General features: G+C 40.8%; 2 protein-coding genes across 5 annotated transcripts in view; one reads left to right on the top strand and one right to left on the bottom strand.

The window, feature by feature from the left end:
- The window catches only part of stk24 (serine/threonine kinase 24), a 56,570-nt gene extending 50,090 nt beyond the window's left edge, over positions 1-6,480 (top strand). For all 3 annotated transcript variants that reach the window (XM_033023062.1, XM_033023063.1, XM_033023064.1), the window contains exons 10-12: positions 152-220; positions 487-623; positions 2,120-6,480. In XM_033023062.1, the coding sequence (XP_032878953.1) occupies positions 152-220; positions 487-623; positions 2,120-2,153 (240 nt within the window). In that variant the 3' untranslated portion in view covers positions 2,154-6,480. The remainder of the gene's footprint in view (positions 1-151; positions 221-486; positions 624-2,119) is intronic.
- Positions 6,481-10,910: 4,430 nt separating this feature from the next.
- farp1 (FERM, ARH/RhoGEF and pleckstrin domain protein 1) overlaps positions 10,911-27,760 on the bottom strand; it is a 247,461-nt gene continuing 230,611 nt past the window's right edge. For both annotated transcript variants that reach the window (XM_033023060.1, XM_033023061.1), the window contains exons 25-27: positions 15,231-15,338; positions 14,115-14,266; positions 10,911-13,565 (exon numbers count right to left, since the gene is read on the bottom strand). In XM_033023060.1, the coding sequence (XP_032878951.1) occupies positions 13,484-13,565; positions 14,115-14,266; positions 15,231-15,338 (342 nt within the window). In that variant the 3' untranslated portion in view covers positions 10,911-13,483. The remainder of the gene's footprint in view (positions 13,566-14,114; positions 14,267-15,230; positions 15,339-27,760) is intronic.

Raw genomic sequence — 27,760 nt, 5'->3', positions numbered from 1 at the left:
TGAGCGCAGGCATATGGGACTAGGGGAGATTATGTGTTCGGCACGGACTAGAAGGGTCGAGATGGCCTGTTTCCGTGCTGTAATTGTTATATGGTTATTATATGGTTTACAAGTCTGGTGTTTAACTACTAAACATTAACTTATTTTTTAGGTACCAGATGCTCCAAAGCAATCACAATCTCGATGTTTACCTACAATTATATCTCCATTATTTACTGAGGTAAGGACAAATCACTTGCATGAGCTTAATTACAGGGGAATTAATTGACTGAATATTCCTATTTATTTTCACATACCTGAACTGCATTGATTGATGGGCTTCCATTCTGATATATTGATTCGTGCATATTGTAAGCGTATGAATTGATAGATGCATGTTCCATTTAATTGATTGAAACACTATCCCTCTGCGTTGGGTGGTTGACGGATGTGAGCCATGCGTTGGGTCTTCCTAGTGTGTTAATTGATTGATTGACATAATTTCAGCTCAAGGAGAAGAACCGAGCAGGTAGAGGTTATACCGAAGCAGTAGATGAACTGAGGGAGGCCTTTTTTTTGGTAGAAGAAGCTTGTCCGGGGATTTCTGATACGCTCGTGAGCCAGCTGGTGCAAAGACTTCAGAGGTATTTTCTATTATTGTTAAGTATTTAAACAAATTTGTTTTTTCCAAATTCCAGTTCAGCCATTTGAATCGTGTTAAGTGAGCCTGAATTGCCAACATTTCCATTGTTTTTCCTGTGTCATTAGAAATATTTAAAGTTAAGTTATGCCGTTTCCTACTTTCCGACATTGAATTCCTTAAGACAAGTTGACACACATTTCATCATCTATCAGAATTAATGATCAGAGAGGCTGATTGAATGCTGGAATGTGTATCTATGTATATCTAGTGGACTGACACGCTAAAGGGTAGGATTTCTGTTACAGCTGCATGAAGTCTGGTAGTCCCTACAGTGGCTCTGGAGGAAAAACAGCAGAGAACGATGTCTAGACTTTAAAGATTAAGTTGACAGAGAGGTCATATCGGATTGCATCCCTTAGAGTTTAGGAAATGAGGAAGGTGATTGGATTAAACTTTTCAAGACGCCATGGGAAACTGGAATGGCAGTGCCTATTTAGATGGATGGATAGATAGATAGATAGATAGATAAATACTTTATTAATCCCCTCAGGGAAATTCAGATTACTTGCAGCACACCAATAAAAGTAAGACACCACATTAAAAAAGAATTGAACATAAAACATAAAAACATTCCCCCACAATGGTTCCCACTGTGAGGGAAGGCACAAAGTCCAGTCCTCTTCCCCTTGTTCACCCATGGTCGGGCCTATTGAGGCCTCCGCAGTCGCCGCTACGGCGGCCCAATGCACAGGCCCTCTCGCCGGATGAAAGGGCTTCGGCGTCGGGTGAACAATCTTCAGCGGCTTGGAGCATCTGGAAAGGCCGCTTGCTGCTAGAGACCGCGGCTCCAGAAGTCCACAGGCCGCGCTGGTCGGAGCTCCGACACTGGCGATCTGGGCGAGAGATCCCAGGCACCGCGGTGTTCAGAGTCACTTGTGGACTAATGAGGTTTTCTGATGCCCTTTGATGTCTTTAGTCGAGATCTCATTTTATAGAAAGCAAATGGCTTCATAAATAACTCTGTCTGTGTGATCTCCTGTGCTGATTTTGATAGCCTGTGGGAGTCACGGCAGAGTTAGTGGGAGTACTTTCTTCCTTTATTAATCCTGAGCTTTTTATATTTATATACATATGTCTCCATTTTGTTTGTTCAAGTTACACAAAACAGTTGGTATCCAATACTAGTCACTAAGAGAATGAACAAAAGGTCATAAGCCAGTTATTTACTGACAGCAAAGTATATATCTAGTATGTGTAGGAAAGAACTGCAGATGCTGGTTCAAATCGAAGGTAGACACAAAATGCTGGAGTAACTCAGTGGGGCAGGCAGCATCTCTGGAGAGAAGGAATGCGTGACTTTTCAGAAAACTTCACGGATTCCTTTTCTCCAGAGATGCTGCCTGTCCCACTGAGTTACTCCAGCATTTTGTGCCTATATATCTAGTATGTTACTGATTCATAAAGGTAAAAAGTAATTTTTGACATTTCCATTTGCAGATATTCGTTAAGTCGTGCTGGTTCTTCCAACTGAAGATTCATGTTCATATCTTGAAAGACGATGCCGCCTAGATTGAGGAGGTGCTCTTACAGTGATCACACATAACAAGTTTGCAAGAGTTTTCCTGCCATCGGCTATCCACTGGGCAAACAACATCAAAAGATGAAGTCTCTCAGAGCAATCGCCAGCCAGTTTGTGCTGCTTAATGCAATTAGTTTTTATCAATTTCTACCATAGTGCACATTTTCAGGTGGGATGAATTCCCACCAATTATTTTTTTTAAGTTTTGTTTTGTATCCCAAATTGTATATTTAGGAGTGGGATCTGGAAAGCGAAACCTCTGCAGTGCCTCAGGTAACCTGCTTTTCGTTGATGATTATTACTGGGAGACGGAGAGGTTCTCTATAGTTTGTGTACATTTGTATATAGAATCATTTTTACTGAAGATGCAAATCTTGAGAGTGCATTAGGAGTGGGACTCTCTTACTGAACAGTCTCCTCTGGGTCGGCCATGACCTGCTTAAACTCTGCTTCTGAGGTGGCTCAAGAGACCAATGTGGGATCTGCAGACTCCGTCACAGGGGGGGGGGGGGGGAGGGGGGGAGGGGGGGGGTTGGCTCAGGTGGCGTTTGGCGGGGAGAGGGGGTTGGAGGGAAGTTCAGGGGGGGTAGTGCGCTCTTTCTGCTGTTTGCGCTTAGCCTCCATTTGCTCCTGTCAAAAAGACTCGAGGTGCTCAGTGCCTTCCCGGAAGCTGCTTCTCCAAATTGGTCATAGTAATTGTACAAATCACATCAACAACGGATTGTTTTTGTGGATATTGTTCTGTAGGTGAATTTCTGAAAGGGCCATCATTAAATATTGCCTTGATTATTTACCTGTATTGATTGAATAATGTTCCAGTTACTTATTATTTTGTTACTTTCAGTACCATGCCATTTTTTATAATGTTAATACCTATCTTGGATGATGTCAGATTGCTTTATAGTATTTTCTCATTTTCCTTTGGCTCAATTTAATTACTTTATGGAATCTGGCACCTTTACATGGCGGAAGCTGCACTTCACCACTGCGATATCTCCTCAAGGTATGCCTACTTTGAAGAAGTTCTCCTCCACTTTGTCTACTTCACCATCAGAGCTTTGTTGATGTCCCTAGCGAGAGTTGAGAATGTCAAACCAGTCATGTTTTCTTTGATCTTTTGCATGGTTTCCATATCAATTCAAACAAAATGAGATGACCATGTGTCCTCTTACTCCTCCTAGTAAGTCTCTTGCATGAGAAAAGCTGTGGCTATCAAGATAATGTCTGTCCCATTAAGGAACACTTGGTCTGGATCTTACGGACTTCCTTGTATATGGCTTATAGTCACTTTACTCGTGCCCTTTCACATCAGCTGTTTTCACCTGGTGAGGTAACCTCTGCCAAAGTCAAACCAATGACTCTTAGGCATATAGGTATGAAAAATTATTTTCCGCATCAGAAAGTTAGATTCTCATGTGTTTTAGAGTGTGTGCCAGCACCTGACATCAGATGTTTCCATATTAAAATGTGGGAGCAAATGTCAGGCTGTTGAGAAGGAGAGGCTGCATGGGCTCAACAGTGTTGAATCTAACTAGGTAGGCCATATCACACATTGTGTGTGCCAAAAAGCATTGATCAGTTGAGAACCACTTGAATGTCCCATTTAAGAAATCTCCAATCAGAAACGAAAAAAGTTGTAGCTGCTGGAATCTGAAATTAAAAATAAGGTACTGAAATGACTCGGCAGATCAGGCGACATCTGTGGAAAGAGAAATGGTGACTGATTTATGGCTGGAACCCTTCAACAACAGTGTAGTGTAGGTAGAAGAGGAGAATGGGTTCAGGCAATTTCTCTGATAGGATAATGTAACCGCTTAGGGGCAATTTAGCTCCTTTGTCTGTCTCATGCATTGCTCATGTTGTAATGTTTGTGTAATGTTGCATAGCCAGATCAAACTGTACAAATGAGAGAGAGGAGGGGCGGAGTATAGCAGCTAAAATGGCCATCCGAATACAAGCAGAAAAAAAGAAAGAAAGCCAGTTTGCTAAAGTTTCAGAATTCAATATTGAGTCTGAAGGTAGACACAAAATGCTGGAGTAACTCAGTGGGCCAGGCAGCATCTCTGGAGAAAAGGAATAGGTGACGTTTCGGGTCGATACCCTTCTTCAGTCTGAAGAAGGATCTCGACCTAAAACATCACCTATTCCTTTTCTCCAGGGATACTGCCTGACTCGCTGAGTTACTCCAGCATTTTGTGCCTATCTGTGCCGTAAACCAGCATATGCAGTTCCTTCCCACTCAATATTGAGTCCTGTAGGCTCCAAAATCCCAAACAAAAGAGATGAGATGCTCTTCTTCAAGCTTGCATTAGGCCACACTGTAAACCTTCATAAATCAAAGCTTTTGCAGGATTGGTAGATTAGAGCAATACGTAGGATCTTTCAAAGCATAATTCCACCCCCATATATATTTTGTGATTTTATTCCTAACTCTTAAAGGAATGTGCATCAGAACTCAGATTGTACATTAGGGCTGCAAGTCTGCAATGAAAAGTTTGCTTAATGTTCCTGCAATTCGAGACATTTACACCTTTATTTATAAATAAACAGCAATTGCTGGAAATATTCACCAGGTCAGGCCATGTCTCTGGGAAGAGAAACAGTCAGAATTTCAGATCTTTTGTCAGATTTTTGTATCTCCAACTTTCTTTGGGAGGTGCAGAAATGCAACCTTGGTATGACTGAGGTACACCATCCCTTTTAACTTGCCATTTGCTTGTAATATTCTAACTATGCAATAGAACCAAAGACCCTCGGGTTCGGGGGCCCAACTAAAGGGTTTATGTTGTATGACTAACACAGTAAATCTGGCTATGGTTTGTGTATCAGAGTCTCTGAGAATGCCAGCTAACAGCTCATGCAGCTTCACTTGATTGGGAGGAGTAATTGAAACGCTGCTTTCAATCTAAGGTTGTGCCAGTATAAATTCTGGTGAAATCCTCGATGGAGCATGTATTATTTCTGTGGTTTTGGCATTTTGCATCCCAATTCTAATATCTCAAATTAAATCCAACATCTCTTTTTTCCCCCATTAAAAATATAACTTTCATTTAATTTCTGAGAATCTCTACAGTAGTATTCCAGCTCTGATCAGGTTATGCTTTATTTCAACATGCAATCCACATCGATTGACATTCAGGGTAAAGAGAATCTAATTCCTGTTTCCTCATCTTATCGTAAAACAATTCCACTGTGTTATTTCCTTTAGACAGTTTGTTATATGTCGGTGTATCATTTCATAAACTTTGCAGCTTCAGTTCTGTTGACTGGGTGAGCTAGTCTGTGCTGGGTCATATGTGCACTACTTAGAAATGTTAGTGAATCATCGGCAGGCAGTGAGTAGTGATAATGGAGACACAAGACATTGCAGATACTTTTATCTTGAGCAAAGAACTGGCTGCTCGAGGAACCCAGTGGGTCAGGCAACACCTGTAGAGGGAAATGGACAGACAATATTTCAGGTTGGGACCCTTCTTCAGACTGATGAGAACAGTGATAATGTACAATGGCTGCATTGTGAATGCCTACGTAATGGAATAGGACATGAGGTACTAGTTATAGATCCACTTTTGTAAAGTTTGTTAAACAAAGCCTGTCACCAGAAATGATAGCTTTTAGATAAATTCCATTATTTAAAGATCTACATCCCCCTATTTGTTTGCACTATATGATCGGCTATTTAAGAGAAAGGTAACATTAAACCTTATCTACTAATTAAGAGCTTCAGTCTGTCACTATTTCCATAACAGACCTGCCATGACTCAATCTAAACCCTTTACTGTGGCGAGCTGCACTTTCCCTATTTAGTTTGTGTGAACCTGGCTGCACTTTTGAAAGTATTTTTATTTAAATATTTTAAACATGGTACATGTGTTGCAGTTTTTGTACCTGTTCTCCCGATCAAACTGCAAATACTTTACAATCAAAGGAATCTGTAATTAATGTATTTTATGCACATAAAGGCAATAAAGTCTCAAGGTCATCAGGAAACGTTCTTAAACACAGGTACAATGTACGGAGTGATTCAATTAAAAAGACAATATTTTTATAATTGCGTGTAAAGAGCTAGTGTTGCGGTAAATCTGGTCCTTTAAGATGTTTAATAATGACAGGATACTTATTAAAGATGCTAATTAAATGTGTAAATTTCATTTTATGTAACATGGCTGACAGTTTATAGTCTTGTATATAATCCTTGCTTCTGTCATTCAACACAATGTACTGAAATTCTCTGTAAGCTTTTAAGTGATTTTAAATAAAATGTGAATTCTGATGCAAATCTTAGTTCTGCAAAACACAAGATATTTGTTTTATAACTGAGGAGAACAACGAGCATACACAGCCTGATAGAACATAAGACACTGGAACAGAGATCATCCATTACTCCCTTGAGTTTACTCCTCTATTTCGTAAGATCATAGATGGTATTAGAGCTCAGTTTCACTTTTCTGTCCAGTTCTCATTTCAGCATTCAGTGTCTATTAAGTGGTCCTATGAATAAGCACAACAGAGTATTCACAGTCCTCTGGTTAAAAAAGTTCTTAAGCTTCACATTCTTGTGAGTAAAGGAACTTCTCTCAGTCCTGAGAAGATTTTTTATCTCTGAGACCAGCCTTGAGACCACCCCGAGACCAGGTCTTGCAGAAACAGTCTCTCGTTGTCCATTGTGTGAGGGTTGAATTAAGCCTGGCTTGGGAACCATCTGCCAAGGAGATCCCAGACGGCGCAGAATTGGTTTAGGAGGGAGATATAGATCAGCCATGATTGAATGGTGGAGTAGATTGGATGGGCCGAATGGCCTTATTCTGCTCCTACATTAATGATCTTCAAGCCTGGGTAATACTGAGTGACACACATTGATGGTACCAATCACTCCGTCACTGAACACCTATGTAGTTGTGTTCCTAGCAGTGTGGATTAGATATTCATGTAATATCATTTTAAATGCTTTTAATTATTTCTTAGTTGTAGTACTTTTTTTTACTTTGTTCTTATATAATTTTAAGTAGTTACAACTATCTTTTTTAATTAAGCATCCCAGCATTGTACTCTGTCCTCTGCTTTTATCTCCTGTTAAGCCTGTCTTGAATTGGTTCTATGAAGTCATCCCTCCTTAATTCTTGTTTTATCATGGGTTTTGCTTGGGATTTCGTTTATTTTTAACATATGAACAATGGGAGGAACATTTGTGTAGCTGTAGAACATTTCCTATTGCCTGTGTGCATTTTGGGAATGGCAGTTTATACCAATTTTGGATATTTCCATAAAAAATTGAACTGTGTTTAAACAACACTGATTAAATATTGGCCAGGTTATGAATGGGGACACTCTTGCTCATCAAAATAGTGTATGGAATCACATGAATCCGTGAGCCTCTTGTTTAACATCTCATCTAATATAAGGAGTGTGTGACAAGTAGGTGGTTTAGACTAGACTTCAAAATCTTTGAAAGTTTTCACCTTGATAAAATAACATGAAATGGGCTTTGTACTGCTTTCTAACTCAATAACTAGTGTTTTTAATTTTTTACACTTGCAAGAAGCTGTTTCCTAAAAGTTTTATTTTATGGCACTGACAGTTCTGAGTGAAGATGGTGTCCCTTTGGTTCATCACATCCTGTGCCAGCTGTTTGCCTGAATACATGGACATTTGGACAGATTCACAAGGACAGATCTGATGCCTGGTAATCCTGTGTCTCTTTAAGATTTGTATTTTACTTTTATCATATCTGCATTGTCTAAGTTTTAGTGTCGTTTTGTTCAGCGTTAATTGGAGGCTGTTTTGGATTTCTATTCCAGGATGTGGTCAGAATTTAAGGGAGTGATTGGGTAGCTAAGATAAGGAATCGAGACAGAAGTACACCATTTGGTCCCCTGTACCTGCTCTCCTATTCAATGTGATCCGAGATCCCATGGTGCAGCGGTACAGGTGCTGCCTTACAGCGCGGGTTCGATCCAGGCAACGGGTGCTGTCTGTGCGGAGTTTGTACCTTCTCCCCGTGACCGCGTGGATTTTCTCCGAGATCTTCGGTTTCCTCCCACACCACAATCCAATACAATTCAATTTTAGTGTCATTTGGACCCCTTGTACAAAGACGTACAGGTTTGTAGGTTTATTGGCTTGGTATAAATGAAAATCGTCCATGGTGTGTGTATAGTATTAATCCAATCCAATCCAACTTTATTTGTTAAGCACTTTAAGACAACCAATGTTGACCAAAGTGCGGGGATCACTGGTTGGTGCGGACTCGGTGGGCCTGTTTCTGCACTGTGTCTCTAAATCAAACTAAACTAAAAAAAAATGAGCATTCACTCTGTTCTACTTTCCTGCACTCGGACCATTTCTTTTGATAAGCAACAAATCTATCAAACTCTCCAAAACATACACTATGATTGAGCCTCTCTCTGGAAGGGCAGGAAGTACAAGATTTCTCGCTCCCCCATTCGGTATCAGAATTAGAGAATACTGTGGTTGGGATAACCTTGAAGGAATGCAGTGCAATACAAGATGCTGTGGAACAAAGCTAAAAACTAAAAATGCAGTCTTCATTGGTGATTCCAGAGCCAGTCAGTCTTCACACCTTCCTCGCATGATGTGTCATTTCACTGGTGCCAGGAATGTGCCAGATGATTTACCAGAAGGAAGTACTAATGGAAGAAGAGGGTTGTAGTTCTATTGGAGTTAGGAGGGAAGACATCAGACTCTTGAGTCATTGGAACCACTTTTGGAACCAATTCAGTATTTACTTGGGGAAAAGGGACAAAGTGCTTAAAAGAGCAAGATTGTCAGATGTCTGCATAGAAGGAAAAGCCTAATAATCTGCTGTAGCTGAATGCCTCAATAAATTGCTGCATTATCTTAGTGTGGCGAATAAGGTTGGTGAGCTGCAATGTTCCATGCAGTTTTATGCTGTAATACCAGCTAAAACATGTCAAGAAAGGACAGGACTAGACACTTAATGCTACAGGATACATTCTTCAGATAAGATGGGGAAAGGAAAAATGGGATTGAGTTAATTGCTAATCTAAGTACAGGAAAGAGGATGAATCTGGGCAATTAATTACAGATACGGTTAAGATATAGGAAATTACACTCTACAGGGAGCATTTCTTCAGCTGTCAACTAATTGGAGAGAGTATGAAAGAAATATGAGACTACATTATAGTTTGTGCAAGAGCTATAGACCAATGATTTCAATGTCATCAATATTGATTGGAACAATGCTAAATAGGAGGAAATTGAATTCTGTTTAGGGGAACAACTTTGATCATTTTGTGCCCCACCTTGTGACAGAGGAGGGTTTGCGTGGTTTGATCCTGGGGAACATTTGGACAGGTACATGGACAGCAGAAGTTGAGAGGAATGTGGGCCAAATGGTGTAGTTGGGCACCGATTAACATAGACAAGGTGGGCTGTAGGGCTTGCTTCTATGCTTTATGACTATGAGTTAATGACATTCAATGAGAATGTAGATAGTCTGGTTAAGAGATTAGCCGGCAACACAAAATTTGGAATCGTTGGTAGCCAAGAAGGTTGTATGAGAATATAGAGGGACATGGTCATCTTGAAAGTTGGGTGGAGCTGTGGAAGACAGAATTTAATCCAGATGAGTAAGGAATGGCACAGTGGCACAGCTGCTGCCTCACAGCTCCAGAGACCTAGGTTTGATCCTGGCCTTGGGTGCTGTCTATGTGGAGTTTGCACATTCACCCTGTGACCACATAGGTTTCCTCTGGGTGCTCCGATTTCCTCCCACATCCTAAAGATGTGTACGTTTTTAAGATAATTGGCCTCTGCAAATTGACTAATATTTCAGGAGTGGATGAAAAAGAGGGATAATATAGAACTAGGGTGAACAGTTGATCGATGGTGTGGAACTGATGGGCCGAAGGCTATTTTCATGGGGCTGCATCTTTTGATCTATACTTTTGGGCAACACAACTGGATAGGGTAGTGAAGGAGGCACATGGGCTGCTTGCCTTCATAGACCAAGGCATTGAGTATAAGAGTTGGGAAGTCATGTTGCAGCTGTACAAAACACTGGTTAAATTGCATATGGACCATTATATACATCCACCAGTATCCACACCAGAGGAAGGATGTGGAAGGAATAAGGAATACGGAAAGTTCAGAAGAGATTCACCAGGATGTTGCCCTGGAACAAGCTGCCAGAGGAGATGGTAGATGTGGGTAGAATCACAACATTTAAATGGCAATTGGATGGGTACTTGCATAGGAGATGCATAAAGGGACGATGATAGGCAGGTACAATGATCAACTTGGACAAAGTCAGCCGAAGGGGGTCATTTCTATGAGGATTATGACTAGTTTATCCAAAGTAGGTAATAGTTCCCATCAGCTGATAGTTTAAAGACAAGTGAATGCAGATTTAAAATTGTGTTCAAAGTATATAAGGAAAATATGAAAAGTTTTTTACTTGGCTGTTGTGATCTGCAATTCACTCTCTGTGGCTAAATCTTGAATTATCCAGTGCTTTCAAAAGGGTAGGTAGGTAGGTAGGTAGGTAGGTAGGTAGATGCTTGAAATAACAATTTCCAGTGCTGTGGAGAAGATCGGGAGGGAGGAGACGGGTACACGAGACTGGTGGATTTACCGTCCAAGGAGATGGTACAGACTTAATGGACTGAGTGTCTTTCTGTGTTGTAATAACTTTATAGGTCTATGAAAAGATATTAGATAGTCACAACACTAGGTGCCAAGATAGAGTTTATTGAAATGGTTTAGGTCATTTAAAAAAGTCAAATTCCGTACAATCTGTTATAAAAGAGGAACTCTTTCCTTGCAAAACGTTTTTAGACAGGATGGTAGTGCACCGTGCAATCTTAACAGATAAGCTTCTTGTTACAGATATCTGAAATCTCACTAACATTTGTAGTTGCATAATATAACTCAGTGCAGCTCCTCCCAAGAGGCTTTCGTTCTTTTAGTAGAGTTATTTCTTACATTTCCTTTTAGAATCTTGAACTCTAACATTTTAAACTCTTAATTCAGTACTATCTTTCTCGATGTTGGATAGTGTTATTATTTTCCTAGCGCCAAGAAAGCTCTTGACAAGTGTCAGTAAGGCAAATTCAAAACATGGCCCTTAAATTCCGGCCTTGACGACAACGCCTGGAATATCTGGGAAATACCCTGGTTCTTATTCCTTTGTTCATGTGCAGCCATTTTGTGAATGGCAATGGGCTTGGGTGGGATCAAGGCGAGACATAATCTGCCACTCCTGCCCACATGAAGAGGCACATCAGGGCAAGGAGTGAGTACCTGAATTAACCAGGAATTTTACCCTTTATAACACAACAAGGCCTCAGTTGAAGATGCTGATGAATAGCTAGTATGGTACCTTGTAAAAGACCTCCTCAGCGCACAAAGGCAAGGCAATCCTATCTGGGTCAACTGGCTTCAAAACAAATTGTTTTGACTCCAGGCGGAGGATAATAACATTTATAGTTGGCATATGAGGGCCAGGGCAGATTGGGGGTCGGGAAAGTCTGATTTTAGGCTACACGTCGGATCACTTTCGATGACCGCGTGACCTTGTATGCTAAAGGCTCCATTGATGGTGTGTGGTGCATGGAACCTGTGTCCATTCCACTTGCTGTGGCATAAACTTTGATCCAAATTCCAAGAGCTTTGCCAATTTTTATCAGTAACTATTGATTCCAAGTAAACTCCAGAAAGTTCCCTGGAATGGAGAAGATATATAACTTACCAAAAGGGAATGGCCGTTCCACCAGTAAACCCGGCTATATGGAACTTCAGTCTCTGTATATCTACTATTTCCCAGCATGCTGAAAGGATGTAAAACTGGGTACAATAGACATAATGTTCTGTTCACAGTACATTATACAATGGGATTGTACACATTGGGAAAGTTAACTTTAAGGATCAGTACATCATGTGAAAGTCACTTTCTATATTCCAATGTGATGTTTTATGGCACATTCGCTGAATAATCTTCAGAAAATAATGAAATAAATGAGAACAAATCCAAACTTGTAACATTAGGAAGTAATGATATTGCTTTACGGGTGGATGCCAAACTTGCGATATTATTCCCCATTTTGTCTGTCTAAAATGGTCCACCTTAAGATGCAACTGACTGCTCATCCAACGATTGAAAGTAAATTATTTAATAAGAGTTTCACAGGCAATACATTAGGTGAGATCTTGCAGGTGAGGCTCAAAACTCACTGGGAATGAGGCCATGGAAAGGGACGGCCTTTTTCTCCTCCCCATTGTGCTGGTAACTGCTGAAGAATGGTTTGTTTACAGCCTCAGTACAGTTCCAGATACTCAATTTATTTTTCTAAGCAGAGCTTTCCTGGAAACAAACTGGTACTTCAATAGAACTGAATAAGTTTAGTTTAGCAGTGTGATGCATGGATCCTCAAACAATTTAATCTTTTATCATGATCATAGTTCCCTCTGGCAAGACTATTCCAAATGTTTTTGTGCTCTAACAATATGTAAGCCTCAAAATCACTTGATCTCGCTCAATAAATATAGTAGGTGGAAAAAATATCAGGATGTGAAAAACGGATTAGTGTCTAGTAAGAAGTAAGTCTTTGCAAATATCTAAGCAGCAGCCTCTTGGCAATGGACATTTCCAACCCAATTTGTAGCAACTAGAAATAATTTGCAGTTGCTTGAAAAAGGGAAGCAATTTTTACAAAGTAATAAGATAAATACTTTTAATGTTCCGTTGGGTCCAAAGTGTCTGTATCTTTGGGCAAAAATGGTGATGTCCGTAGACTTGGGGCCATGCAAAGCTGGAAGGTTCTTTAAATCAATACTATAACAGGACACGCATAGTTTGATCTGAACCTACAGCCTGATTGTCAAATCTGTACCAGTCAGTACCTAGACATTACTGGTCTAAAGCTCAAAATTGTCTACAATATAATTTATGTTTGGGTAAAAGTATATTCTGGGCTTGCCTTGAATGCATTATTTAAAACTGCCCAGGCAGAAGGTTGATGAAGTTCTTTTTATATATACACAATTTTAAAACTCGTCGTTATTCTGGGCTGAGACAAAATCTGCCTGTAACTGTTTTTTGCCTCATTTTGGAATAAGCTAAGTGATGGTAGTGTTTTTTGTTCAAGTACTAAATTAACTAGATGGGCATGGCTTATCTTAAAGACAAATGGTCTGGAACTCCACTAAATGTGCACTGGGACTCTATTTTTCTCCTTTAAAGAAAAAGAGTCAAAATGTGATGGAAATCTGTGTGTTTGACAGGGACCCTTCTCCACTGGCGATCAGTAAGCATGAGATTCCTTGCGACTTAGAAGGCGTGTGCGAGTAGCAGAGCTGGTGGCACTTCTGATCACTTCCATCCACCTGTGGAAAGAAAAATTAGTGACACATTGGTGCAATTTTCTAAAAAAACATCCCAAGAGCAAATTAACCAACAATTCACGTTTAGGGGTTAACATGATTTCAAGGTCAGTCATGGTGTGGAGAGGAGCTTGAAAATATATATTTTTTTCATTCTCTTAATCTAATTGTTCAATTATTTCTATCGTTGGAGAGGAGAGGCTGCAGATGCTGGAATCTATAGCAAAAAACAAACTGCTAGAGGAGCTCAGTGGGCAGGCAGCATCTGTAGAGGGAAATAAACAGATGGGTCAGGATTCTTTGAAAGACAAACTCTGGAGGGACTCCGCATGTTGAAGAAGGGTTCTGACCCCAATCATCCTCTGCTGATTTCCTTCCACAAGAAAATGCTTGACACCCCCCCTCCCCCCTGTAGTGCTCCAGATGTTTGATTTTCATTCTTTCTACCTTTTCTTTTGCTTTCCTACTCCACATTCCTTCTTCCCTCTCCCATCCAAAAAAAAGAGATTCCCTTCACCAATTTGTGCGATTAAAAAGGCAGCAGGACCTCACCTTTCAAAGGTATATTCACTCTCAGCCCTGAAGAAGTAAACGTGGGACTTGAACTGTAACTTGAAGACGTAGTCCTTGTGAATGCTGTCAGACTCTGCTGGGGTGGTAACAGAATAACCCAGTAGTGGCAAGCTTGCCAACGGATGAGAGTCCTAAGGAATGACCAACAACACTGTTACAAAGCAACATACAAAGCTTTTTTCAAGGTAACACACAATGAGGTAGAAATCAACCTGGCTCTAGTGAGGGTGTGCTGCAGGGATGACCGTACATAGGATCATTGGTAAAAGGACAAAGGTCTTGCTGAAACAGTCCTCAATGAAGTACTTCCCAGACAAGTTCTGTGCTGAATGCCTCAGATTAAGATACATTGAAATTCCACGGACCCAAATCTCAGACATGGATTATGAGATCATGCACTCAGGAACATGAGGATTTTCTGCCTCTGCATCTTTGGACGCAACTTGATTCTTCCATCATTTTACAAAACCAGGGGCTTACATTTAGTGAAAAATTGTACGAGATGAAATGTAGCCAGTTTATAATTTAAAAAAATGCAGAGAGACTTGTCTTGATAACGGACAAAATTAAATTAATTGCAAAATAGCAAATAATAAAACCACTCGATCATGGTAAAAATATCCTGCTGGGAAAGAAATTTGTCTTTCTCGCCCAATTGGACCTAAATGTAATCTCAAACTCATAAATAGAGTTGACTCCACCTACCCTCTGAAATGGTTCAGTGGGTAGAGCAGTCCTAGCAACCCAAACTCTGTACAGACAGCACTGTAGTCAGGATCAAACCCGGGTCTCCAATGCTGTAAGGCAGCAATTGTGCCTCCCACATCATGTCACAGTTTGTTGGGAGCTTACTGGCCATAATTCCTATCTGACTTAAGTGATCATAAGGCACTTAGAGACGTTGTTTAGAATGAATGACTGATATTTTAACCACCATTTTAACGTTGGAAGGGAAGGTAGTGCCTTGGGCGACACACATGCAATCCATCCAAATACGAGTACACCCTTAAACATTTGCAACACTAACGATTAGATGACATGGTCTTAAAGGAGAACGAGTGACAAGCAGCAAGATCACCTTTGCGTTTCACTCACCTGGTGTGATTTGTAGAAGAAGAGGCAGAAGTTGGTAAAGACCACCCAAAGTTTTTGCCAACCATTGCTGTTCTTGAATTTCCTCAGCAAGTTTCCAGAAAGCTGATTCTAACACAGGAAGGATCGCACACATTACCTCAGGTAATTGAAACATTGCAAGATCATAAATGAGATGTCACACTAAAACAAATAACATGGAAGTTTTATACACAGCCCAATCACGTTCTATTTCTCACTTAAAGCACCAGCTTCCAATGATCTTGGAATCTAAACTCAGGTGATCAGCCCTCCAGGACATTGTTTGGACAAACGTCATAAGGGAGTTTTAGGAATAGTGTGAAGCCTTTAAAAATATTGGAAATAAGAAAAGGGGATGGGACATTTGGACCAAGGAAGGTGGTGAGTCATAGAGTTGCACAGCATAGACACAGACCCTTCAGCCCAACCTATCTCTGCTGACCAACATCCTCATATTAGTCATATTTGCCTGCATTTGACCCATATTCTCTAAACCTTTCCTATCCATATACCTGCCCAAATGTATTTTAATTATTGCAATTGTATTTGCCGATAACAACTCCTCTGGCAGCTCATTCCTGATACCCACCATCATCTGTGTGAAACATTTGCCTTTAAATCTTTCCCCATCACCTTAAATCTATGCCCTCTAGTTTTAGACGTATCCTGGGAAAAAGACTGACAATCCATCGTAGCTATGCCTCTCATGATTTTACAAACCTCTCTAACATCACCCCTTAGTTTCCTCTGCTCCAAGGAAAGTAGTCTGAGCCTATCCAATCTCCCCTTAAAACTCAAGCCCTCCAGTCCAAGTGCAAATCTATTCTGTACCATTTCTAGTTTAATGACATCTGTGTAATTAAACCTCAAGAAATACTCCAGCCAGAGTTGACAACCTTCCTCTCAAGCCTGAGGAGAATTATTTGTTCCAGAACTGAAGAGAAGGCAATGAGATAATGATCCCCCATCAAATCCGGTGTAAATAATTCTTTGACAGCTTGGCTCTGAGAAATACTACTGGAAAGATAAGATTTCATTTACACTCTTTCCAACGTGCAGCTGTAACATCTGTCCCACTCCACTGTCCAGCTTTGCTTAGAAGTGTAACCCGAGCAAGCACTGTCCTTCTAAGATTTTGTTTCTCTGGACTTGTTAAACACAACATTCCCCTTAAGCTATTTATACTCCACTACCACCCATTAAACATGAAACACTGTTCGAGTTATAACTCTCAGTAGACATGCCCAGATGGTTGGACTTTGAGTGGAATCTTAGCTTAAAAATTAGAGGCTACCAAATATATTTTCTCAACTCCCAAAGGAACATGTCTGTGACAAGCATTATGTTAAAAGAGTGTTGCCATCTGCTGCACAGACAAACAAACAACTTCATGCTTTGTTGAAGGGAACTCTCAGTACATGGGAATGAAGATCAGGAGGAGGCCTTTTGTCCCCTTGAACCTGCTCCACCAGTGTACGGTCATCTCAAGATCTTTCAAGACCACCGCCCTTCTCAATCTCCACATCTTCTTGGTGACCAAAAATCTATTGATCTCAGCCTTGTGTTTATTCAGTGATTAACGCCCACGAGTCCTTTGGGTTAAATAACTACAGCCAGTCCCTGGTTTACAACGGGGTTCTGTTCCTGAGAATGCTTCGTAACCTGAATTTTTCGTTGTTGGAAATGTGGGCGAGGATCACAAAAACAGCCATGATGGGAGAGCGAGCAGGCATGGGAAAAGTGGCCGCTGACCGGTCTCACTGACTCTGTGAGTGAGCGAGTGAGTCTGCTTAGCGCTTCCAGCTCTGCTTGGCACTACACAGCCCCCATTTGTTGTGGCTTGTTCCTATACATGGGTGGCCATAAATAGGATGTTCGTAACCCAGCGACGGCCTGTATGTAGGAGGATCCCTCTATGTACGTAAAATAAATTTAATCAGAGTCCTAACCAACTGCCCCTTATTCTGAGAATATGCTGCCTGATTCTGCACTCTCCTGGCTAGGAAACAGCATCACCGTTAGTTACATCACCGATAACTCTTCTACACTACAGTGAATACACTTCAGGTCATAGTACAATCTCGGAATCTGCTCACTTAACCGAAACTGCACCAATTATTTAGATCTTTCATTAGATATGCACAGATAAACTGCACATAGAACTCCAGGTATGCCCTTACCAATTCTTGGGACAATCATAGCAAGACATGTTCTCTACTTTCCCTTCTGGTAATCTCTTTCCACATTGTTTGCGGTATCTCCATGTTTATTCTCAGGATCCAGTTCTAGTTCACTAATATTTCCTGGCAGAGGGAGCAGATTAAATAGGGATTTTCAAAAAAGGGAACTGGACAATTATGTGAACAAAAGCCAGCAGGGATGGAGGGAAACAGTCAGATCATTATCCGTAACTCTTCCTCACTCCACAATTTTTTGCCTGATCTGCAGAGTTGAGCCCAGCTGTAGGACTCAGATGGGACAAACAATGTGTGGTGGGTTTAGGACAAATTGTGCACCTAGAACATTAGAGGTCCTGGGGTTCTGGCTGGGCTGCGTTGATGCATTAAAATGTTAGGGCTGATTGCCCAGATTCCTGGGAGAGAGCAGATGCCACGGTTCCTGGGGCTCAAAAGGTTTAGAGGGATATGGCCAAACGCAGGTAGGTAGTACTAGTGTAGATGGGACGTGTGGATCAGTGTGGGCAAGTTGGGCTGAAGGGCCTGTTTCCACACTGAGACTCTATGACGCTAATATATGGATAGTTGGGCATTGGAGTGAAGCCAATAAGATCCAACTGCAGGTGTTGGGTAGGTTTTGGCCTCAGGTTTTATACCTGACTACACCTCTGCCAATGAGTGTTTCCAACATTTTCTGGTTTTATTTCAGATTTCCAGCATCTGCTGCATTTTGCTTTTGTGTTGGAGAACACGCTCAATGCGCTAGCACAGGCATGAAGGGCTCAATGGCCTCCCTGAACATTTCCATGACTTCACAAATGTAATAACAGATCAAGCAAACAATATTTTAGACTAAACTATAACTGACACTGAAGCACACTATTTTCCAGAATGTATTGAGATAGTGGAAGAATTTGAATCTATCTTGCAGAAATACTGGTCCATTTTTTAAACTTTAAGTATCTTCACTTTTGCAACCTGGGCACACAACATGGTAAATATAGAAACTGTTGCAATTAATGAGCACATTGAAATGAAGTGTTAAATACTTTCACAACCTTGATGTCATATTTAACCGAGATCAGGTTCAGAACACACTATCACTGGGGCAATCCTAATCCTACCCTTCCTTCATCTTATCTGATGCTAAAACGACTAATCTTGATTTTATTACCTCCAGACTCAACTATTCCACCGCCCTTTATCCTGTATCTGTACACTGGGCGGTTTGATTGCAATCACGTATGGTATTTCTGTTAACCGGATAGCAAGCAACAAAAAAGCTTTTTGCTGTAACTTGACACTAAACTAAAACCAAAATTAAAACTAAACTTCTAGGTTGGTCACCGTCCTGCTCCCTGTAAAGATCTCTCATCCAGAACTCTGCTGCCCTTGCCCTAACTCACTCCAAGGTCTGGTCACCACTGTACTGTGCTCACGAACCTGCATTGGCTCCTGGTTATGTAACACCTCAATTATTAAATGCTTACCATCCTTTTTTAAATTCCTTCCTGTTCTCACACCTTTCTCCCTGTAATTTTCTCAACCTGAAACCTAACAAATTCCATGTTCGTTTCCTCCAGTGTTCCCAAATCTATCTGTCTCCTTGTTTAAAATCCCTCAAAATCTGTTGCATCTCATACAGAGATATAGGACAAAAACAGGCCCTTCCACCCAGAGTCAACACTGCCCATACTAAAACTCCTGTGAAACACCTTGGGCTATTTTGTTACGCTATTCAATGAGTAAAATCCCACAGCTCACCGAATTAAATAACTGTCTGAAGAAGGTTCTCAACCCAGTTCAAAGTGAAAAGTTTAAAGTGAAGTGCTATTAAAAAAAAGTGGGCACAGATGTGCAGGCACAGGGTAGGGCGGACAGACGAATCAAGGATTTTATTAAAGGCCATTTCTATACATTTTGGTTTCACCATGTGGAATTTACAGCTGTGTTTATACATAGTCCCCCCCCATTTCAGGGCCACATAATGTTTGGGACACATGGCTTCACATGTGTTTGTAATTGCTCAGGTGTGTTTAATTGCCTCCTTAATGCAGGTTTAAGGGAGCTCTCAGCACCTAGTCTTTCCTCCAGTCTTTCCATCACCTTTGGAAACATTTATTTTTGTTTATCAACATGAGGACCAAAGTTGTGCCAATGAAAGTCAAAGAAGCCATTATAAGACTGAGAAACACGAATAAAACTGTTAGAGACATCAGCCAAACTTTAGGCTTATCAAAATCAACTGTTTGGAACATCATTAAGAAGAGAGCACTGGTGAGCTTACTAATCGCAAGAGGACTGGCAGGCCAAGGAAGACCTCCACAGCCAATGACAGAAGAATTCTCTCTATAATAAAGAAAAATCCCCAATCACCTGTCCAACAGATCAGAAACACTCTTCAGGAGGCAGGTGTGGATTTGTCAATGACCACTGTCCGCAGAAGACTTCATGAACAGAAATACAGAGGCTACACTGTAAGATGCAAACCACTGGTTAGCCGCAAAAATAGGATGGCCAGGTTACAGTTTGCCAAGAAGTACTTAAAAGAGCAACCACAGTTCTGGAAAAAAGGTCTTGTGGACAGATGAGATGAAGATGAACTTATATCAGAGTGATGGCAAGAACAAAGTATGGAGGAGAGAAGGAACTGCCCAAGATCCAAAGCATACCACCTCATCTGTGAAACACGGTGGTGGGGGTGTTATGGCCTGGGCATGTATGGCTGCTGAACGTACTGGCTCACTTATCTTCATTGATGATACAACTGCTGATGGTAGTAGCATAATAAATACTGAAGTGTATAGGCACATCCTATCTGCTCAAGTTCAAACAAATGCCTCAAAACTCATTGGCCGGCAGTTCATTCTACAGAAAGACAATGATCCCAAACATACTGCTAAAGCAACAAAGGAGTTTTTCAAAGCTAAGTAAAATGATCAATTCTTGAGTGGCCAAGTCAATTATCCGATTGAGTATGCCTTTTATATAACCATATAACAATGACAGCACGGAAACAGGCCATCTCGGCCCTACAAGTCCGTGCCGAACACGTTTTTTTCCCCTAGACCATAACCCTCCATTCCTTTCCCATCCATATACCTTTCCAATTTATTTTTAAATGATAAAATTGAACCTGCCTCCACCACTTCCACTGGAAGCTCATTCCACACAGCTACCACTCTCTGAGTAAAGAAGTTCCCCCTCATGTTACCCCTAAACCTTTGTCCCTTAGTTCTGAAGTCATGTCCTCTTGTTTGAATCTTCCCTACTCTCAATGGGAAAAGCTTATCCACGTCAACTCTGTCTATCCCTCTCATCATTTTAAAAACCTCTATGAAGTTCCCCCTTAACCTTCTGCGCTCCAAACAATAAAGACCTAACTTATTCAACCTTTCTCTGTAACTTAGTTGCTGAAACCCAGGCAACATTCTAGTAAATCTCCTCTGTACTCTCTCTATTTTGTTGACATCCTTCCTATAATAGGGCGACCAAAATTGTACACCATACTCCAGAATTGGTCTCACCAATGCCTTGTACAATTTTAACATTACATCCCAACTTCTGTACTCAATGCTCTGATTTATAAAGGCTAGCACACCAAAAGCTTTCTTTACCACCCTATCTACATGAGATTCCACCTTCAGGGAACTCTGCACAGTTATTCCTAGATCCCTCTGTTCAACTGCATTCCTCAATTCCCTACCATTTACCATGTACGTCCTATTTTGATTTGTCCTGCCAAGATGTAGCACCTCACACTTATCAGCATTAAACTCCATCTGCCATCTTTCAGCCCATTCTTCCAAATGGCCTAAATCTCTCTGAAGACTTTGGAAATCTATTTCATTATCCACAACACCACCTATCTTAGTATCATCTGCATACTTACTAATCCAATTTACCACACCATCATCCAGATCATTGATATACATGACAAACAACAGTGGACCCAACACAGATCCCTGAGGCACCCCACTAGTCACCGGCCTCCAACCTGACAAACAGCCATCCACCATTACTCTCTGGCATCTCCCATTCAGCCACTGTTGAATCCATCTTGCTATTCCTGCATTAATACCCAACAATTGAACCTTCTTAACCAACCTTCCATGAGGTACCTTGTCAAAGGTCTTACTAAAGTCCATATAGACAACATCCACTGCTTTACCCTCATCAATTTCCCTAGTAACCTCTTCAAAAAATTCAAGAAGATTAGTCAAACATGACCTTCCAGGCACAAATCCATGTTGACTGTTCCTAATCAGACCCTGTTTATCCTGATGCTTATATATATTATCTCTAAGTATCCTTTCCATTAATTTGCCCACCACTGAAGTCAAACTAACAGGTCTATAATTGCTAGGTTTACTCTTAGAACCCTTTTTAAACAATGGAACAACATGCGCAGTACGTCAATCCTCCGGCACTATTCCCGTTTCTAATGATATTTGAAATATTTCTGTCATAGCCCCTGCTATTTCTACACTAACTTCCCTCAATGTCCTATGGAATATCCTGTCAGGACCTGGAGACTAATCCACTTTTATATTTTTCAAAAGTGTCAGTACTTCTTTTTCTTTGATTCTCATAGTTTCCATAGCTACTCTACTTGTTTCCCTCACCTCACATAATTCAATATCCTTCTCCTTGGTGAATACCGAAGAAAAGAAATTGTTCAATATCTTCCCCATCTCTTTTGGCTCTGCAGATAGCTGTCCACTCTGTCTCTGTAATGGACCAATTTTATCCCTCGTTTTCCTTTTGCTATTAATATAGCTGTAGAAACCCTTTGGATTTACTTTCACCTTACTTGCCAAAGCAACCTCATATCTTCTTTTAGCTTTTCTAATGTCTTTCTTAAGATTCTTTTTACATTCTTTATACTCCTCAAGCATCTCATTTATTCCATGCTGCCTATAATTATTGTAGATCTGCTGAAGAGGAAACTGAAGGGGAATAGCCCCCAAAACAAGCATAAGCTAAATGTACACAAAAATGCTGGAGAAACTCAGCAGGTGCAGCAGCATCTATTAAGCGAAGGAAATATGCAACGTTTCGGGCCAAAACCCGAAACATTGCCTATTTCCTTCGCTCCATAGATGCTGCTGTACCCGCTGAATTTCTCCAGCATTTTTGTGTACCTTTGATTTTCCAGCATCTGCAGTTCCTTCTTAAACACAAAGCATAAGCTAAAGATGGCTGCAATACAGGCCTGGCACAGCATCACCAGAGAAGACACCCAGCAACTGGTGATGTCCATGAATCGCAGACTTCAATCAGTCATTGCATGCAAAGGAAATGCAACAAAATACTAAACATGACTACTTTCATTTACATGACATTTCTGTATCCCAAACATTATGGTGCCCTGAAATGAGGGGACAATGTATAAACACTGCTGTAATTTCTACATGGTGAAACCAACATGTATAAAAATGGCCTTTATTAAAATCTGACAATGTGTACTTTAACCACGTGTTTTTTTCTATTCTAAATCTCACATTGTGGAGTACAGAGGAAAATAAATAACTGATGGGTCTTTGTCCCAAACATTATGGAGTGCTCTGTATTCCTTTTCTCCAGAGATGCTGTCTGACCCATTGAGTTACTCCAGGTTTTTGTGTCTATCTTTGTTTTGAACCAGCATCTGCAGTTCCTTCCTACATAAATAACTACAAGGATTGGTAACTCCAACTGAAATCGTTATATTTTTTTTAAAAAACATTTAAAACTAAGCCTGAAAAACACAGTAGACTTTTCAACACATTAACAGCCCAATGATACCCCCCTGCTTCTCTTGCTGTTGTAGCTAATCGAACATTTAAGTTATCAATAATAACCAACAAGTACCTTGGTACATGAAACAAAACTCGCGTTTCATTTAATGGGATGTAGCTAAATTTAAATTTCTTATATATCCACAGCGATATGTCTTGCTCTGGGGTGAAATATAATTAGTGGGCAATTTAAATCTGCCTCGGTCATGTAATTGACTCTCTAGGTGCATTTTGACAGGACAAGCTACAAAGCTAACAAAATCAAGATTAGTGCTTTAAAAGCTAAAACCAACTATATTGGCAGCTGGCCGGTTAATATATTTTTGAACGCTGTTACCTCAATATTGGTGATGTGATCATAAAATGACAGACTCTGCATTCGGTACCAACAGACATGGGAGAGGGCAAGAGGCCACTGATTACAGATCAGTCCAGAGGGAAGTGAAGCATAGACACCAACAGTGGACGTTTCTTCCATCATAAGAGCAAAACAACAAGAACAAAGGGGAGAGAAGACAGACAGACTGTAAACTATGCAGGGTGTAAGGAAAGACGAGAAGTTGCGTAAATGATTTGTAATCAGGGTTGCCATCTCTTCAAGATTGTATTGGAGTCTCCAGGAATTGCAAGCAAGAAATGGGCATTATGAAGACTTTCATTTAAACATCTGCCAATTACAAAAGGACATTAGAGGTCGGTAAAAAGGACTGTCCGTGGTTGAGAATCCTCCCATCAGGTAAAGTGCCCATTTTTCCAATTAGATATCACAAGATGGGATGTCCCAAAGGTGGATCTATTGTCCAACCAACATTGGGAGATGGTTAGTCCCGTGTCGAAAACTCCAAGAATAATACTGACCAGAGCTGGCAACCCTAGATGTAAAATGCACACACGTGTCCATCTGTGCAGCAAGAAGAAGGGTTAGATCTTGACAGAATGCCTGGAAAATAAAATGCTTTAAAAAGGAGCCAAACCAATTTTATTTTAAGGATTTAAAATGAGGTTTCAGCTGGAACCACTGTGATTTTTTTTTGTCATTGGCAATGGCTTACAATGTGCTTGCCAATTAGTGCTGCCCACATTGGAAATTGCTGCCAACAACCTTTCGGTGCAGGAGGCCATTCTGTCCAATTGGTCCATCTTCCCATTCTGTTCACCCCAGACCTTTCTCCCTCATCCAACTGCTTCTCAAAAGCTCATCCGCATGTTTACATCAGCAAGTTCCATGATTAGTCCCCCTGACCACTCGTCTTTTCCAAATTCTCCAGGGGATTTCCTACTCTGACTCAAGCGCGTATAACATTGGACTTGTCCAGCATCATCCTCTCATGCATTGACGTATCACATTATCCTCGCTCTTTGCCAATTTTTGACTTTAAATGGGCAACAAGAATACATGAGGCGCCACTCCTAGGAACAACAACTTTCTTCTGAATTCCGTATTGGATTTATTTATGAAATGTATTATATTTATGGCCCTGCATGAACTAACTACTTCCTTAATTTTAAAGAAGCCTTGATTTATAGCGTACCATCAAATAAATGCCTACAGAATAACGGAACTATTGTAAATTGGTTAACTTTTGCATTAATGCGAAGACCTGATAGAACCGCTGCCTCACATCTCCAGCGACTCACGTTCAAGCTGACCTCAGTGCTGTCTGTATGGAGTTTGCAAATTCACCTGTGACTATGTGGGTTTCCTCCGGGTGCTCTATTTTCCTCCCACATCCCCAAAACATGCAATTTGCTTGGTTAATTGGCCCCAGTGTGTTAGTGTGTGATAGAATGTGGGGCAATTGATGAGAATGTGAGGAGAATTCAAAAAATGAAGTTCAGGGTAGGATTAGGGCACATGGGTGGTTGTTGGGCGAGACAGACTCGGTGGGCTGATGGATCTCTTTCCATGCTGTAATGCTGTAATGCTGAAGAGGGTGGAATTCCACACAGAAAAATAGTAACCGCCTCCAGCCCAATAAGCAGCAGAAATGCTTGACAAATTGCATGAAAATCCTGCTGGGTTATGACAGAGTACAGAGTACAGCACAGAAAAAGGCCCTTCAGCCTTCCATGTCCATGCCACCCATTGTACCAACACCAGTCCCACCTATCTGCGTCAGGTCCATACTGCAGTTGTACAGGGCCTTGGTGAGACCACACATGGAGTATTGCGTACAGTTTTGGTCTCCTTTAATCTGAGGAAAGACATTCTTGCCATAGAGGGAGTACAGAGAAGGTTCACCAGACTGATTCCTGGGATGGCAGGACTTCCATATGAAGAAAAACTGGATAGACTCGGCTTGTACTCGCTAGAATTTAGAAGATTAAGGGGGGGGATCTTATAGAAATGTACAAAATTCATAAGGGGTTGGACTGGCTAGATGAAGGAAGATTGTTCCCGATGTTGGGGAAGTCCAGAACAAGGGGTCACAGTTTAAGGATAAGGGGGAAGTCTTTTAGGACCGAGATGAGAAAAAAAAATTCACACAGAGAGTGGTGAATCTGTGAAATTCTCTGCCACAGAAAGTAGTTGAGGCCAGTTCATTGGCTATATTTAAGAGGGAGTTAGATGTGGCTCTTGTGGCTAAAGGGAGCAGGGGGTATGGAGAGAAGGCAGGTGCAGGATACTGAGTTGGTTGATCAGCCATGATCATATTGAATGGCGGTGCAAGCTCGGGGCCGAATGGCCTACTCCGGCATCTATTTTCTATGTTTCTATACTTTATGACTGAAGCCCTTGTCTAGATACTTGTTCAATGTTGTGAGGATTATCCTCTTTCACTTCCTCAGGCAATGCATTCCAGACCATACCCTCTGTGTGAAAACAAAATCCTACCTCCGATCACATCCAAAACCCTCCTATTCTTGACCTTACCCCTCTTATCTTAGAAACCCCTATATGGATCAAAATATTATTACCATCTGCCCTAATCCATCCCTCTCAATGTTATTTATATAGGTCTATCAGGTCACCCTCTCAGCTTCTGACACTCCAGAATAAACAAACACAGCCTACCGTGCTATGAATTAAGAAAGCTACAGTTAAAAGTATGCATAAGAATCTATTGTGAAGCTATTGAGCTGGAAGAAATGCTCTTGCAATTAGCAAGCTTTGATCTGAAATATTCATAACCCATTTCACTCTCCACAGATGCTGTCTGAGCAGCTGTGTGGTTTCTATTTTTATGATAAGATTTCCAATGTCTGTAGTTATCTTGATTTACAAGTTTTAGTAGCAACATTCGGCCAGTTGACTCAAAGTAAACGCAGAAATATTCAGGGTAATTAAAGAGCGGATTTGCTGTTTATAAGCGCTCCTGTTTATCAGTTAACCTTTCATATAAGCCAGGCTTAAGTGGCACATTTGTAGTATGTAGAATAGATCAAATTATTCTTAAAATAACATTGGTTCAGCCCAGAAAAGAATAGACACAGGTGTGGGAAATACTGTGGAGGAGGTGCCATAAATATGGTATCAAGGAGCGTGGTATTTTCAGACATTTGGCAGAGAATTACGTTGCTAATGTGTGGGAAGAACAAATAAAATGTGACACAGAAGACATACACTAGAGTCCAAAAAAGGAGTATTTTTCTCCAGAAAGGAAAACAATTTAAGTAAATATAGGTTACGACTTGAATTCCACAAAATTGTTTAGAAAGACAGAGAGACGAGGGAGTTCTCTCAACAAATTGGTGATTTGCATCTATTTTCCTGGTCCTTGGATCACTGGTGGCTGTCACTGACTACAACGCATTAGGAAATGACATTGCATCGACTTTGTACAGCACCCGCGTTCCAGTTAAATAACTTGTTATATTGAGTAGTTCTTTGCCACAGATTGTGGACGATCAGCCATGATCACATTGAATGGCGGTGCTGGCTCGAATGGCCGAATGACCTATTCCTGCACCTATTGTCTATTGTCTGTTCCGATTTTTGGAGCTTTGAAACCAAACTAGTTTCCCAAGGATTATTTTCTCTCAAATCCAACTGAAATTATTTTCCAACTGAAACCATTTAACAAATTGAAAACCACATAGAAGGTGCAGTGTTACTAGATAATCCAATTTAGTTAGCCTTCGTTTTTTTATCCAGATTCCCTCGTGATCAATGCAAAACTCCCCAGGCTCTGTCAGACTGAATCTTGCAATAAAATATCTTTTAAGTGTTCAACTAAAAACTTTCAAAATTCTCACAAAAACTGCATTAATGAGTGACATCTTAAAATGCATCTTAAACTGCACTGATTGACATCTTAAAACCTGTGATGTAATTGTGCCAACAATATTTGTGTCACTGTGCTCTGTGTCAGGTAAGTTGACCTCGAGTTGCCTGCTTCATTCACGACAATTGTCACAAGGCCATTATTTTGTGTAGCAGATTGTGAAGGTAACTTTGCAACCCTCCAGTTTCCACTGGGGCCATTCTCAGTCCATCCACCTTTGTTATTTTGCAGAACAGACAAGGAGCTCAACGCAGTATGTCCTTTGTAACCCTGCCAGGATTTGGAAAGGTTTGGCCAATTAACCATACACACCCATCTGCTTTGTCTAC

Source organism: Amblyraja radiata, chromosome 6 (assembly GCF_010909765.2).
Source record: "Amblyraja radiata isolate CabotCenter1 chromosome 6, sAmbRad1.1.pri, whole genome shotgun sequence".
Taxonomy (NCBI): Eukaryota; Metazoa; Chordata; class Chondrichthyes; order Rajiformes; family Rajidae; genus Amblyraja; species Amblyraja radiata.
The sequence above is the reverse complement of the archived record's forward strand: the minus strand, read 5'-3'. Positions and strand labels throughout refer to the sequence as shown.